Below are 14,715 nucleotides of genomic sequence, written 5' to 3'. Positions count from 1 at the left end.
TGGCAATATATCAGCATATGAAGATATTGGGATATTTTAATGTAACAATATTTTTTCTTTAGAAGTTTTTAAGTCTGTAAAAAAGTTTTTGAGGAAGAAGAAGAAGTAGTATTTTTATTTATTTTTTAGACTTTAGAAACTCAGAAGCTGATAAAATAACGGGTTAAATATCGGTGGGGTGGCTGATGTCCGATATTCAGCGGGGCCGATTATATCCTGCATCCCTAAAAACTTTGCTTCATGTTTTCCTGTGTTTCCCGTTTTTGAAGTGCGGTTAAATCAGTTTCTGTTTCACGTTCATGTTTATATCTAGAGAAGCAAATCATAACGAAGTCAAACCTAAAACTTTGTGGACGCTATGATTAACTGGAAAAATTTTCTGAGCGTTTCATTGAATTTATGCATTTCTCTGTCAGATTAACTTTCTTGTGGTTTTGCTGTTTTCTTCCTAATCCCTGTCCTCCCAGACTAAAGCAGTCAGCTGTCCCTCACCGCTCTATTATTCCTCTACTGTCCCTCCATCTCAGCACTATTCCTTCTCCACACAGGCTATCTATCCTCTGTGTGACCTTGACTTGCTAGCACTCCAGGGCTTGTTCTCCCGTCCGCCTGTCCCACTTATTCTCTCCATCTCATTTTTCCATGTTCACAGCCACTCTATTATATGCATTTCTAGCTTTAACTTTCTATCTTTCCTCCTGTAGCTGGTTAACGTTAACCGACATGACCCTTTTTCCTCCTCTCCCCGAGACTTGGAGGAGAAAGGAGACGGAAGCTGGCAGAGAAAGGAGAAGTGAAGGACCCCCCCCCCTTCAGTCAGCTGGGAGAAGACAACACTGTAAAAATAACTGCAGCACTAAGATCAACATGTCTGCTTTAATGATCGCCACTTTCTCACTGTTTGATGGACATGAATTGTATTCTGGAGAGCTTTCATGGGATTTACCAACATAATGAGGTGCATCATTTGAACTGAGGAAAAATGTACAAGAATTTAAACTTTTTTAGATGAAATAAATCTTCAGATTGTGATTTAGGCACAAAGTTTTATTGGACCCATGTTTTTGCTTTATATAGAAACTAAACAGTCCGGTGGGGGAACTCTTTCACTCACCCTTAAAGAGAGTTTAGGAAAGTTTTTTATGAAAAATATCTTTAAAATTGTCTTTTTATTTAATGCTTTCTGACTGAAATATAGTCTGATGAGCAGATTGACTCCTCAGTAGCTCAGCGCCGATGCGTCTATCAAGCTGTTTACCTGAAATAACTGCGGGTCAGAAGTTCCCACATTGTTCGACAGATATGATGTGAAGTGCGTCCATCTTAAAGGCATCAACGATAGTGAAAAATGTAATCGTTATATTTAAGATGGACTTTGTGGATACTCAGAGGCGAACAGCATCCAACTCTGACACCGATGGAAACTCCACGTAAGGTGGAATAAAAAAAACGTATCATGAGCTACGAGAAGGAGCAGAAGAGTGATGCAGTTCTGTGTTTTCGCCACAGGTGGCAGTATCATTAGCAAACTCCATTCTGCCTCTTTACACAGCAGCCATTCAAAATTTACAAAGCAAAATTTATTTTACCGAATTGATCATAATATTGTTTTATGGCATAAATCAAAAGCAAAAAAAAAAAAAAACTACATTGCTTTATTTTAGGACATATCTTTTATTTTATTTAATGTAATGAGTCATTTGAAAATGAAGTGGCCTAAAATGTCCAAAAAGCTGCAAGTTCCTCATTAGAAAACAGTCAAACGGATGAAATGCGATTCAGTTTGCCTGTGCAGTGGGGGGGGGGGGGTCTCCAAACACAGCAGGTTCAAACCAACATTTCGTTGCAGGTGTTCCTACAAAAGCAACTAATTGCCCTCCGTCGTAGACCGTTCCTCTGACTCCTGCAGTCCTGCAGATTTTCCCACAGCTGTACACATCTGTAAGCCCAATATGAGCCGTTAATCATTTAATTGAGGGAAATAAACTTCAGATAAAAAAGATTTTCAATCAAAGGACACTTTTTTTTTATTTCTTCCAGAGTTGTTGTGTTTCCTGATATAATGTGCGGGGGAGGGGGGGTGTTTCCAATCTAGGCTTTCCATCTGATATAAATAAAGCAGGACAGGACAACAGGATGGCTCCCAGCTGCTTTGTGCCATAAAGAATATAATACAGAGTCATGAACTCAGAGCCCAGCTAATCCTCCTTTCAAGCTTTGATCAAAGAAGAAGAGACTTGTTGAGCGCAGCTGCAGAGCCAGATACCTTTTTCTCTCGCCATCCAGCTCTGTTTCAATTCATCCTGCCCTAAGAGCCGTGGACGTTACAAGACGACCAGAGCAATTGCCCCAAAATAATTTCCCATTCCACATTAGTAAAACAGCCATGAAGTAGAGGGACATCATCAATTTCTACAGGGCAATAATAACAAAGCTCTCCGTCTGCCGCTGACACTCACACTTCATACCATGTTAAAGACTCCCCACCAATCTGCTCCTTTCTATTTCATTTCCTCTGCAGTTAAAATCCTTTGATGCCCAATTTACAGAAACACACAGTAGAGAGTAGAATCCCCGGGTGTATATAGGACCCTCTAATTAAGGGCCAGGTAACTGCCTGCATTGATCCACGGGTTTACCGTCTATCGTATCATATCATTGAACTGGATTCACTAAACTGAACTGACCAAACCAATTTAGTTTCATCATATAATATCAGTTACGCACAAATCTCATCTTTTTATAACAACAACAGATCAAATTCATATCCAGGGATACGGAAAGCAATTCATTAAAAATCTGTATCAATTCTATGGAAGAAAAACAGTCACTGGAATCTGCTTTTTTTGTACGCCGAATTTTAAACACTGTTTTTTTTTTTTTACACAATAAATTCAGAAAAAAAAAACAGTTTCCTGCCAGCCGTTTCTTCCGGATCAAACCTAGCGCCTTGGTGGACAGGTGTTATCAGCTGTGATCGGCTCAGTTCTTTCACTCAGTCCCATTAGATGAGAAACTCTAATGGCCGTCCATTAGCAGCTACCCGACGTTTTGTAATCATATCTATTTTAAGAGGAAAAACTAAACATTCAGTTTCATTTAGTTGGGAACAAAGCTACGCCCAACTGTTGTGTCATGTGACCAAATGAGCTCATTTCATTGGCCAGAAGCTGCTCGACTGCAACACATTTACAGTTGAATGTTTTGCAGGTAAATTTTCACCAGATAAAATTCAGTGTTCGACGTACAAAAAAAGGCAGATTCCAATGAGACTGTTTTTCTTCCATCTAATTCCATTACATTAAAATCATTTTATAGGATTCTTTTAAACAAGAAGCGACCCGTAAATACCGTAAATCCTCTAATAATGACCCGTCTGGCTGTCCGCAGAGGTAAATAATGGCCGGACTCTTATAACGATGTTCCTGGGCAGTCCTCAACAACTTGTGATAGTAACATGCAAGTACCACAGGGGGGCAGTGTTTGCTAATGAATCCAAGCCGTTAGCATGGGAAGTCCCATCGTTAGCGCAGACAGTGCCGCAGACAGGAGACAGGATTGAAAGTTTGACCAGCTAGAAGAGCGAGGTGCGCGAGAACGCTGGGACCCTTTTTCCACCTGGATCTCGGCTCTTTTCCACCATCATGTCCCTCCGTTGTCTGACTACTCTCCCCCACTCCCTCACCGCCTCGGCCGTATCTAGACCCACAGCGTGTAGCGCAGACCACGCTTTAATATTGAGCATAAATCAAAAATGTCTGCGTCTAGCTCACTGCGACACACTGCTGCAGGAGGATAACCAGCCAGACAATCGTTCTGATCTGAAAGCCATGTGATCACCGGTAGGTCTGCTGGTAACCAGGCAGCGTTAAAATGACAGAATTTCTTTGGCCTTCGTTGTTCTGATTTTCCCTTAAAATATACGATACTGGTAGCCTGCTTCCACTCAGCCTGCCTCAAATAACATTTCGCTGTGATGGAAGAACAGTTTTTTATTTTTTTTTTACTTTGTTTTGTAAGTCAGTTTGGCCAAGAATCCATTCTGTGTCTTTTTTTTTTCGTATTGCCGTGCAGAAAAATAGCACCTGCTGGAAAATGTCTGAATAATGTTCTGTATATCGCTATGGTAACTTTACTTTTTCAATAAATGAACCTAGTATTTTATCGGTTGAAAGAGACACAAAATCTGTTTTTTATTCATTCCACTGGTCGTCTGTTTGATCAAATAGAAATAGAGGCCTGCCTTTAATTCTGGCTCCTTCCAATAATGACCTGGACCAAGATGCACCTGAGTGAAATAAAGACCCCGGCCTATATTAGAGGATTTACGGTATAAAACAACACAGATAAATGCAGTTCCTGATGTGATGTCATAGAAATGAATGCAGATTGCATCACGCCGTTTTCTCTACACCATCCTGAGCAACTATGTGGAAACAGTGCAGTTCCTTCTAAAAACAGAGAAACAATAAAGCGTTCAAAGTTAATAGAACCAGAAGCTCTGCCAGGTACAGCAGCTAGGAGCTTCTTTGGTGGGAAAGAGTACAAAGTGTTTATGGCAATAATAGCTCCATCTGCAGCTTTAGACATAAATAGAGCTAAAGAAGCACTAGTAGTTGCCTACTGCTTATTATAGAAATATGAAGACTAAACAAAGTCAAAGGCAGAAACGGCTCTGTCCATGAAGAGGAGAGAGACAGTCGAACCCAGACTCCATGAGCCAGGAGCACTTTCTCTACAAAAGAGTCAGAAAACTAATAACATCTGGACTGGAGAGAGAAACAGATGGACAGAGAGTACTTTCCATGTAAGAATGCTGCAACTAATGATTAGTTTGTAAATCAATTAACCTGTCGATTATCTGTTCGATTGATCGATTAATAATCAGATGGCCAAAGGTTCCTTAAAGAAGATTTTTTACAAAATTAAACCAGGTGAAACAAAAACTTTTCCAGTTCAGGAGTTCTAAATAGAGCAGATTGACAGATGAAAAAATGTCTTAAATGTAAAATTTTCAAATACTTTTTTGCAATCTTGATATAATTCCTGCTCTGTTGGTCGCTCTGTCAGCTAAAAGCATGTTTACAGCCTCTTTACTCCAGTTAACGATCAATTAATTAGTTAATTATTATTTCAATCATTTATTAATCTGATTAATCAAATTAATCATTTCAGCCCTCCATGACCTTCTGTGATAAAGTTAGAGCAGAAACAGCGAATGGCGCCGTCCAGCTGATCACAGAAGCTCTGACCATAAAGTATTTCTAAGTGAAAAAGACTTAATGGCAAAAATTGCTCTAGAAAACATTTGTACAGAAAATCAACACAGTAAAAATAGCAGCACAGAGCCAGAATTACTTTTCATCAGAAAGAAAATAAAGAGAGTAAACAAGGATAATGGCGGCTGCTGCTCTGACCACCACCCTGCAGGGGACAGAGATAGAGCTACACAAATAAAGGCTAGAACCACAAGTGTGTTCTAAGGAAAAAAAAGCAGACAGCGGTCATTAAGTATTCATTATCTCCTTTATGGGATGCGTAATATTTTCAGACTTGCAAATAAGTTAGAAATGCCAGAATAAACAACCAGTCTCTTGTTCTGGTTGGTACAGCTCCTGCATGCCAAGTATTCGTCATTTAGACTGCAGGCCTCGACCAGAGGTTTGGAATCTGGCCCCAAACCAAATAAAGCATCAACCTAGATCAATATTAAACCTGATGGTATTAAAATAAATCACATTCTAGCCGTAGACTGAGGAGCTGCCAGATATAATGCATAACCACCCAGTAAATAAAGCTAAAGTATGTTTTCCTTAATGCATAAACTCTGATAGCACAAGAAGATAAAATGCATAAAGGATGAAGCCATGCGTAGAGTTATTGTTTTCAGATAGAAAAAACGTTTGAGTTTACCTGCAATAAACTGCACTTCATTTAAGACAAAAGTTCCCAGAGAAAAAAACTCAACCATCTTATAACATTTCTCCAAACCAGACCCTCTGCCCGCAGTGGTTACGCCTCCTAATAGAAACTGTTGTACAATTTCAAGTTAATTAAAATCCATCAACAAAAGAAGGTTTAAAGAAAGTATGAAACACCTCGTCCTTTAAGAAGATTAACCTTCCACTGAAAGCAGCATACCTACAGGGTGATGACACCTGCCTCCTTTCTCCTCTTTCCACCTGCAGCAGGTTGTTAAAATGGAAAAACAGGCATAAAATCATGTAGAAAGCAACAGCGTTCACCGTTCTAAGCTGTTTAATTCCAGCAAATACTGATCTTATAAAAATACAATCTTGGTCAGGTAGGTCTATTGATTCTTTATATTTCCAAACCTATTTAATTCTGCAACATCAGTGGCTGAAAACACAAAGCAGGGAGGCCCGAATTCAACAATGAAATGTTAAGATTATATTTATCATACAAAGTAAATAATAATAATCAACAGTTCATAAGATTATTCTGACACTAAATGGATAAATACTAAATACTGGGCATATTTCTGACTGTCATCATGTATAAATAACCTGTTAGAGTAAAACTATTCTAAGGCCTTTTTTATATTTATTAAGTTATGCATTTAGATTTTTTTTGGTGAGATCAGTATTGGTCAGGAACACTGATCTCTATTTATTCACTGCATTGCTGATTGCCTGAAAAAAGTGAAGCCGCCGTCCACCATCTTGGTACTCCCCTCTCCCAGGGAGATGCGCAGTGATAATGCCTCCCTGTTCAGCATTTAGCTGCTAAAACCAGCAGTTTTATGTCTGCAGGAAGACGTTCCACTGGTCATTTCCCAGTCAGTGGATGAACTAAGCAATAAATCCATCTATAGCCGATGGATCCTATAGTTTAGTCTGCAGACTAACATTAGTCTGGCTCTCTCAGACTGACTGGAAGACATTGACTGAGTTAGACGCTGACATTGGGTCTAACGTTAGGAAATAGAAAGTAATTCACTGCGAAATGTCAATGTAGGAATTCTTTATTACTAATGTGAGCCCGTCTGCAGCGGCCGGGGCTAACATTAGCTCGTCTGCAGCGGCCAGGGGCTAACGTTAGCCCGTCTGAAGCGGCCGGGGCTAACGTTAGCTCGTCTGCAGCGGCCAGGGGCTAACGTTAGCCCGTCTGCAGTAGCCCTCTCTGCATAGCCGTGTGTGATGGACCGCTGCCTCTGATGGCGAGTTTTTTGTTCTATTTGGCCAAATGTTCATTTAATTTGTGTTTATCTAACTGTGCTCATTATTATTCCTCCACTAAATAAAAAAAGTCATAATTATTATCTAGAGACTATTAATAGCAGGAGGTGAATGCAGCTCCAGACGAGCTTTGAATGTGGTGATGTCATCAGTACGCGTCTGTTCCAGTTGACCCAGATTAATCCTGCGTGCTCCTGTTCTCCCAGAGTCCAGACTTTCCTGGGTTCTTCTCAGGAACAGACTTGGTGAGAACACGAGTCCGTACTCGCCTTCTACACTTTCCATGTCTACACATAAGGAAGGACTCTCAGAGTACTTTGGTCAAAAGCTTGAGTTAGATTTTTGAATTCATCAATAAGGCTAATTTAATGATGTTAGCATTTCCAGTATGCTCACTTTTACACAAGCAAGAGCCAAGAGCTTGAGGTAAAAATTACAGTAATTACTAAAACATAGAAGTCAACTATCAAACCTCTTGGCTGAAAAACATGTTTAACCTGCAAAATATCAGATTTTAATGGCAGTGGAACCCGAACCAGCTGATTGACCCGGGGACTCGGCATGCGTCCCGCGTTAAAATCTCCTTCAAACAGCCCGGCTCCGGGGGGATTGGGCCTTACGTTCCTGGTTTCTGTTGCACCGGTGACATCATCAATGTTAAACCCAGTGTGACGACCCCCCCAACATGCAGCGCGGGCGGGACAGAGGCCCTGCAGTTTGCCAGTAGGGGGACAGACACAGTGGGAAGCGTCCCAAATGCTGGTTGTTAGCGGATCGACCCGTGTTTGAAAAAAAACCATCAACCCACTAAATCCAGTGGGAAAGAGGATTTATAGAGACAAAAAAACACTGCAGTTGGCTTCAGCTGAAAATCCACCAGTTTAAACCAGTGAAGATCGTCTGATGAGGTGAAAATAACTCAGTTCTCTAAAAACGGAGTAAAGGATCCAGCTATTGTAATGTAACCCACTCATCTATGGAGTACTCTGTGAACGTGTCAATCAAAAAGAGGCTTTTGTCTCCAGCTTCATTGAATAATTTACTCTGCGTGAAACAATATGTGAATAAACCTCATAATTTACTGAAGAAAATATGAACATCACGATCAAATGCTCATTGAAAAACTCTGGATGTATTTATCTTCAGGCTCTCCAGGTAGACCTCTCAGGTCAACAAGACAAAGGTTAAAGTTCAGTCTCCTGAAAGAACACGGATATAAGGAATAACTTAATATGTTAAGATTTTAATTTAAGACAAAATGTTCAAACTTTATCACTGGTTTAAATGGTCTATACAGTCTTTGTGGTCGTTTGAATCATGATGTCAGAATGATCTTAAAAGTAGAGCCGAGTTTAGGGCTGATATGACCTCAAATCAATTTCACCATAAAGTTTTACCTCCATAAGGATAAAAGCTCCGCCTCCTCTATCAGAAATAAAGGCATGTGCAGGAAATGCAACCGACCCATTTATTATGTATTTATTGAATAAATCACATTACAGAATAACTTTCAATTAAATATTAAAGTCTTGTAGCCATTCAGGTTTAAACATTCAACAATGTCTCATTAAACAGGAGAAAAACATTTCTGCTCAAAGGTAATGGAGCCTTTTGCAGATCTTTGAGCTCCACAGCGCGGCGGAGCTGCAGGTGGTGGAGGTCGGATGCGCTACTTTGGGAAGTCGCCACGTTTTCAGACTAACTTTTCATTTCCTGTTCTTTTGATCAACATCTATGGTGTAGTTTTGGTGCCGATCTGAGCATGCAGTGAGAACAATGTGCACGGTTTAAACTCACACGCCCTGGTTTAAAACCCGTCTGCTGCACGCCCAACTCTGACAACGCGCTCTCCACTTCTTCTCTGCGCTTGGCTTCATCTCTGCTCTCGCTCAGTTCCACAGGATGTGATGTCATCAGCAGCCACTGCTGATGTAATCTTTACAGTTTTGTTAGCGGCTTTTTCACTGGGGTCATTCGCCGTACTCTTTGTTTAGGCTTCTGATTGGATCGGTGGAGTCATGTGATTACGCCCAAGCTGCCGTGTCAATCAATCATTCAATCAATCAATCAATTAATCAATCAATTTCTTTATTGCCAACTCCAATTTACATTGTAATCGAAATTCCAGTTTCAGTACAGACTGTGCGGGGAAGGATTTGCTGATGCCATGCATGCCGCAGAACGCCGCCTTTGGCGCGTTCTAATGGCTGCCAGGGGCCCCACCGTGAGGCGGATCCCCATAGCGCTGCCTTTAGGTCCCTCACACACAGGAAAAACAGCAGAGTTACGATTATTTCTTTTACCGACATGAGAAAACTATCGATAGTTATCGTAGTGACTGCCAGTAACGGTAAATATCTGGTTTATTGCCGAGCTATAGCCAGAACAACATTCATGTTAAATCAGCCGAGAATTAACTGCAGGATCAGAACAGCTTGGAACAGCAAGAGGCAAGAGATAAAAAGATCAATGAAAAAAAATGATCAGGTGATTAACTGGGCTGCTCAGTGGGTCGCAAGGGTGCCTTACAGCAAGAAGGTTCCGGGTTCGATTCCAGGGGTCCTTGCATATTCTCAGGGAGAACATTTTTTGCATGTTCTCCCTGACAGTCATGTTTTGAATTGTGGGAGGAAGCTGGAGTACCCGGAGAAAACCCACGCATGCTCAGGGAGAACATGCTAACTCCATATTTGCATGTTCTCCCAGCATGCATGGGTTCTCTTCAGGTACTCCAGCTTCCTCCCACAATTCAAAATGGGACTGTTAGGTTAATTGGCTTCTCTAAATCCTCCTTAGGTGTGAGTGTGAATGGTTGTCTGTCTCCCCGCCATGGACTGGACCCCGCCTCTCACCCGTAGGCAGCTCTAGATGGGCACCAGCAGCCCTCACCACCCCAGCTGGGATAAAGCATGAAGGAAAATGGATGGATGGACTAATTAAGCAGTTAATGATCAAAAGCAGAGCGTTTTTCTTTAATCCAAAGGGAACATGCTGGGAAAGTTCATACCTCCTAAAACTGAAAACTCCTACGTTTGTTTAATTTTTTAAATCCTTCAACAACAAATAAGCTAATCTCATGAACTTAGTTCCTCAGTAAAGAAAGTCATTCATGAGAATGATGAATCATGAAAGGCAGCGGAAGTGGAAGAGCTAGAGGGCCTTAGAACGGACAACAGTCTGCTTCAAAACAATAATATTCGACTTCAGGAGATGCTGAGGGTTTGGATCAAGCTGCCAGTAATGTAGAAGGAGCTAATAGCATTAAGTTCAAAGAACTGCAGTTCTTTCAGGATCCCATGAAAATATTAAAACACCACATTAAAATCTCCATATCCTTCCTATTGTAGCATATTTTTCGATCACTACCTCCAGCAGGATGAATGATTCACTGTGTCAAAGCTCAAACATCTCAAAGTTTCATTTTGAAGGTCAGTTCAGATCCTGATATCAACGATAACCACTGGGATGTGACGCAACGGCCAAAGCATCATGAATGGACGGCCAACATGTCTGCAGCGGTCATGTCCATGTGGAGAGTAATCCATCTGAAAGCTTGTGGAGTTTTTGCCGCCAAGGATTAAAGTCGTAGGGAAGCGGCTGTTCCACCGGTTGAATTTCCGAATTCTCCCGAGTGTTTCCCGGCTGCTGGGATTGTTGTGGCGGAAGGTTCGCCAGTTTGATTGTGGCCAGTTTGTCGGAAGCATCTAGCTAACCAGTTAGCAACTTAGTGTTAGCTCTACGCCTGCCGAAGACACAGACGTCCATCCCCGTGAACACTGGGACGCAACTCACTGGGAAAGGAAAGGATTCTGGTTTCAACCGTTGCGTATATTAGCTGCGACACATGAATCAAGATGCTATGACTGAAAACATTTGATTGACAGATGACCGCTGATATATGATTGGCCGACTTTAGGTGTTCAGGCTGACGTAGAACTAACTGGCCTGCAGAAGATAACGGAAAAAACACAGATTTTAATTTTCTACATTTTGGAACAATATGGTCTGATAAAGAGTACATTAATATACATGTTTAAGTCAGAATGATTTGACATTTAAATTTGATTTCCCTACGGCTTTAATGCTTGATATACTGATAGGACAGAAGACAGGATGTTTATAACATAGAAGTGACCGTAAACTCGTGTTTTTTGTTCTTATTTCTTTCTCTCCAGAGATTTTTACTGCTTTAGGTCTCCAACCACCATCAGCAGCATCAGCAGCATCAGCAGCAGCATCTGCTGCTGCTTCCCTCTCTCAGCCATGCAGTGTTGTGGTCCATATGCGAGTTGATCACGTTTCACATCAGGAGGGGGGACCTGAACAAAATAGGGCTCCTCCTACTCCACCTCTTGCACCAGCCTCACCTCCTTCACCTCCTCCTGTACCGGTCCCCAGGAGCAGCAGGTGTTATTCTTGTACAACCTGAAGATTTAGGTGGTAATTAGCATCACCTCCCAGACCGGGAGAGTTATTTCTGCTGGGAGGGGGGGAAGCAGCAGCGGAGAGAGGAGTGCGTTATGAGCATCCGTGGGGAGAGGGGGGGAATCACGCCTCAAAAACACGTGGGAGATATTAGGAGGAATATTCCTCCTTTCTCCTCTCAATGCGGCAGTGTTTTCTCCCTATAAGCAGAAAGATGCCTCTTTTTATTTTATCCAAGATGCTGCAGAGCGCGGAAGATAATCACCTATTTAGACCAATAGGTTTCCTTCTTTGCAGCTCCAGGCTTTGACCTTGGGGTATGCTGCCCTAAATGTCCACAGAATGACCAATTCAAACTGTGCACACTTGAACATTCGCGCACGAGCCGAGTGGAAGCGCTTAGGAGCGCGTTCACCATGGATTGGTTTAGAAAAGAAGCGAGAAGCGGGATCCGTGTTACAGATAAGCATCCTCCAAGGAGGCAATTAACGGAATGGATATTACATAATGACAGCCCACACTTTTCAGCACCATGCGCTGTCCGTGCAGGAGAGAGGAGGACACCTTGTTAGGAGTCACCTCCAGCAGAGGAGGCGCCTTCACAGATGAAACACCTTCAAAGTGTCAGACTGATTGCTGAACACACCAGCAGTTGCTGACAGGATCTCCTTACCTTTGCTGGGATCTTCTTCCCTGTTCAGATACATGGCTGTGTGACTTCACTCCCCACCGAAGGCAATGGCGTTTTCTCTCACTTATCTGCTGATATTAGTCCTGATTTTATTCTTATTTCTTGCGCCGTGAACTCCGCCGCTGGTTTGTAGTAGTAGCTGTTTATTGTTTGGCTGCTGCTCTGCTGCCTCTCCTCTCCTCCTAGTGGATAGGTAGGCTAACCAGTCCGAGACTCTCACTACACTCCCTCCCTGCCTCCCTCTCCTCCCTCCCTCTCCTCCCTCCTTCTCCTCCCTCCTTCTCTCTCCGTGCTCTGACTTAGAGGACAAAATGGGAGAGTGACTTTTGCAGCTGCGTAAAGTCTCCAGCTCTGCTCATCATGTTTAATTCATATCTTCATCTTTGTGATCAGCTTTAGACTTTATTTAAAATCGTGTCCCTTCTGTTATAAAAAAAAACACTGTATATAAGTAGGCCTACAATAATAATAAAAAAAAAACACTGTTGCTTTTCTTGGACCAGAACCCAGGACAGCATGACCTGTGGGCGGTGGATGGTTTTCCACAAAAGTAAAAAAAATAAAATCAATCCTCTGGACTTTGTTTCCAAGTCTGAAGACGTTTCTCTTCCATCCAGGAAGATTTTTCAATCCAAAATGTCAGAAATAGCGTTTAGTTCCAGGTTTTATCCAGCAGCCCAACAAAGCCTGGTTTTAGTTTAGAAAACATGCAAATAGAAACGGATGAACGGGTCCCCCCCTTTGGAATGGGGGTCGTTTGGCTTCTTTGTTAGCCTGCAATGCCCCATACCTGTCTATGTCTCTGAAAGGGGGGTCGTTAGAGGGAATAGTTGGCCTGGCTGAACAGGTGAGGTCTTCTGTTCTGCTGTATGGGTGGTTTCTGTTTCAGCTTCCTATTGATGACTGGCAGACATGGTCTGATGTCAGATTTGTTTCATTAGTCTCTGTGCTGAGATGCCATGATCCTACAGCTGGGATTGTAATGGACTGCAATGCAAAACTTCTGTTATTTTTGAACAGCCACCCAGAGATGTTTGCATCTGATGTTGCATGGGCTGATTATTTTCTTATGACCATGTGGGGCGTGGGGGGGTGTGTTACTAGAACCATAAATACAAACATTTTAGTTTAATCCCAGTCAAACATACCTCCACTACCAGTTAATACAATTGAAACACTAAACAAAACCTTGAATGTTTTACTGTAATTACAAATGCTAACTTTTAGTTATAAGCACTTTTCATAACACTCATGATCAATATGTGAATGGAAACTGAAAAAAACAACAACAAAAAAACAAACCAGGCTAAAAACTGTCTTGATCCTTGTTCTGGGGGCTTTGCACATTTCATTCACCTGTCTAACTCTGCTGGGCTACCAATTATCATTCATCTGATCCACCTGCTCCTGCTGCTTTTTATGAGGCTCAGTCCCAGCTATCGGTGTCATGAAACGAGGACAGATGGACCCAGTATTCAAGGAGAGACAGTCAGTAGGAAAGTTCATAAAGTTTATTAAAATAAAACAAAAACTGAGGTGGAGCTGAGGCTCACGGACACTGCAGGAGGGGGGGCGGGGCACCGCCCAATCTCAGACATGATCATCTGACTGAAGAAAATGTTCTCAGTGAGTCACTTACCCGGTTTAGCAGTTCAGTCCAGACCCCTTGAGAGGGGTGCAATCCAGCCGATGGGCTGACAGCTGACGCAGCTCCCGTCACCCAGAGTGTCCCCGATGCTGCAGCTCCGGAGGAGTTGCAGGAAGCTGATCCTGATCAGGGATCCAGATCAGGCAGGAACAGACCGAACCGGATCCAGATCAGGCAGGAACAGAAACAGGTGGCAGGATCCAGACTTCCAGGCATCCACAGGCTCCCAGGAGGGTTCAGAGTCTGACAGGGACCAGAAGCATGACCAGGTGGTCACGCACAGGAGTGCTGAAGCTCGCCCCATTGCCTCAGTTTATGTTCTCAGAGGCTACTGGTGAGAGTTTTCCTGATCATAGCTACTGAGCATGACCTGTTCCTGTTCTGACTCTGTGGAGGAGCTAGTTTTAACATACTGTAGTTTTCCAGATATCCTGCCCTGTTCTGCCTCTCAACTACTGAGCTTGCCTGTTTCATTCTGAATGTTTCTGCCTGAACTTTGTGGATTCCTGGAACCCTGGACCTGGTTGTTCCTGCTCTGATCGCAGCCCCTCACCGGGCTTTGGACTCCTGGATCTCAGAACCGTCCTGTTCTAAACCGGTTCGGATCCCTGCCTGTTCTCTGGAGCGGCTGTATCTGGTTGACTCTGGACGGTTCCTGCCACATGTCGTCGGCTGGATCCCACCTCGCTCTAAGGAGATGGACTGAACTATTCAACCAGGTACGTGACTCACATGGATAATCATCTTCTGTC

The 14,715-nt window shown here is 42.6% G+C and overlaps 1 protein-coding gene across 1 annotated transcript in view; it reads right to left on the bottom strand.

Moving 5' to 3' along the window:
• Positions 1-12,444, bottom strand: part of LOC107096147 — a 162,730-nt gene extending 150,286 nt beyond the window's left edge. Inside the window, exon 1 of the mRNA XM_015392663.1 lies at positions 12,298-12,444. Within this exon, the coding sequence (XP_015248149.1) occupies positions 12,298-12,331 (34 nt within the window). The 5' untranslated portion in view covers positions 12,332-12,444. The remainder of the gene's footprint in view (positions 1-12,297) is intronic.
• Between the last annotated feature and the right edge of the window lie 2,271 nt (positions 12,445-14,715).

This window comes from Cyprinodon variegatus, unplaced genomic scaffold, assembly GCF_000732505.1.
Source record: "Cyprinodon variegatus isolate N-32 unplaced genomic scaffold, C_variegatus-1.0 Scaffold602, whole genome shotgun sequence".
NCBI classification, from domain to species: Eukaryota; Metazoa; Chordata; class Actinopteri; order Cyprinodontiformes; family Cyprinodontidae; genus Cyprinodon; species Cyprinodon variegatus.
This window is presented reverse-complemented; position numbering and strand designations above follow the sequence as displayed.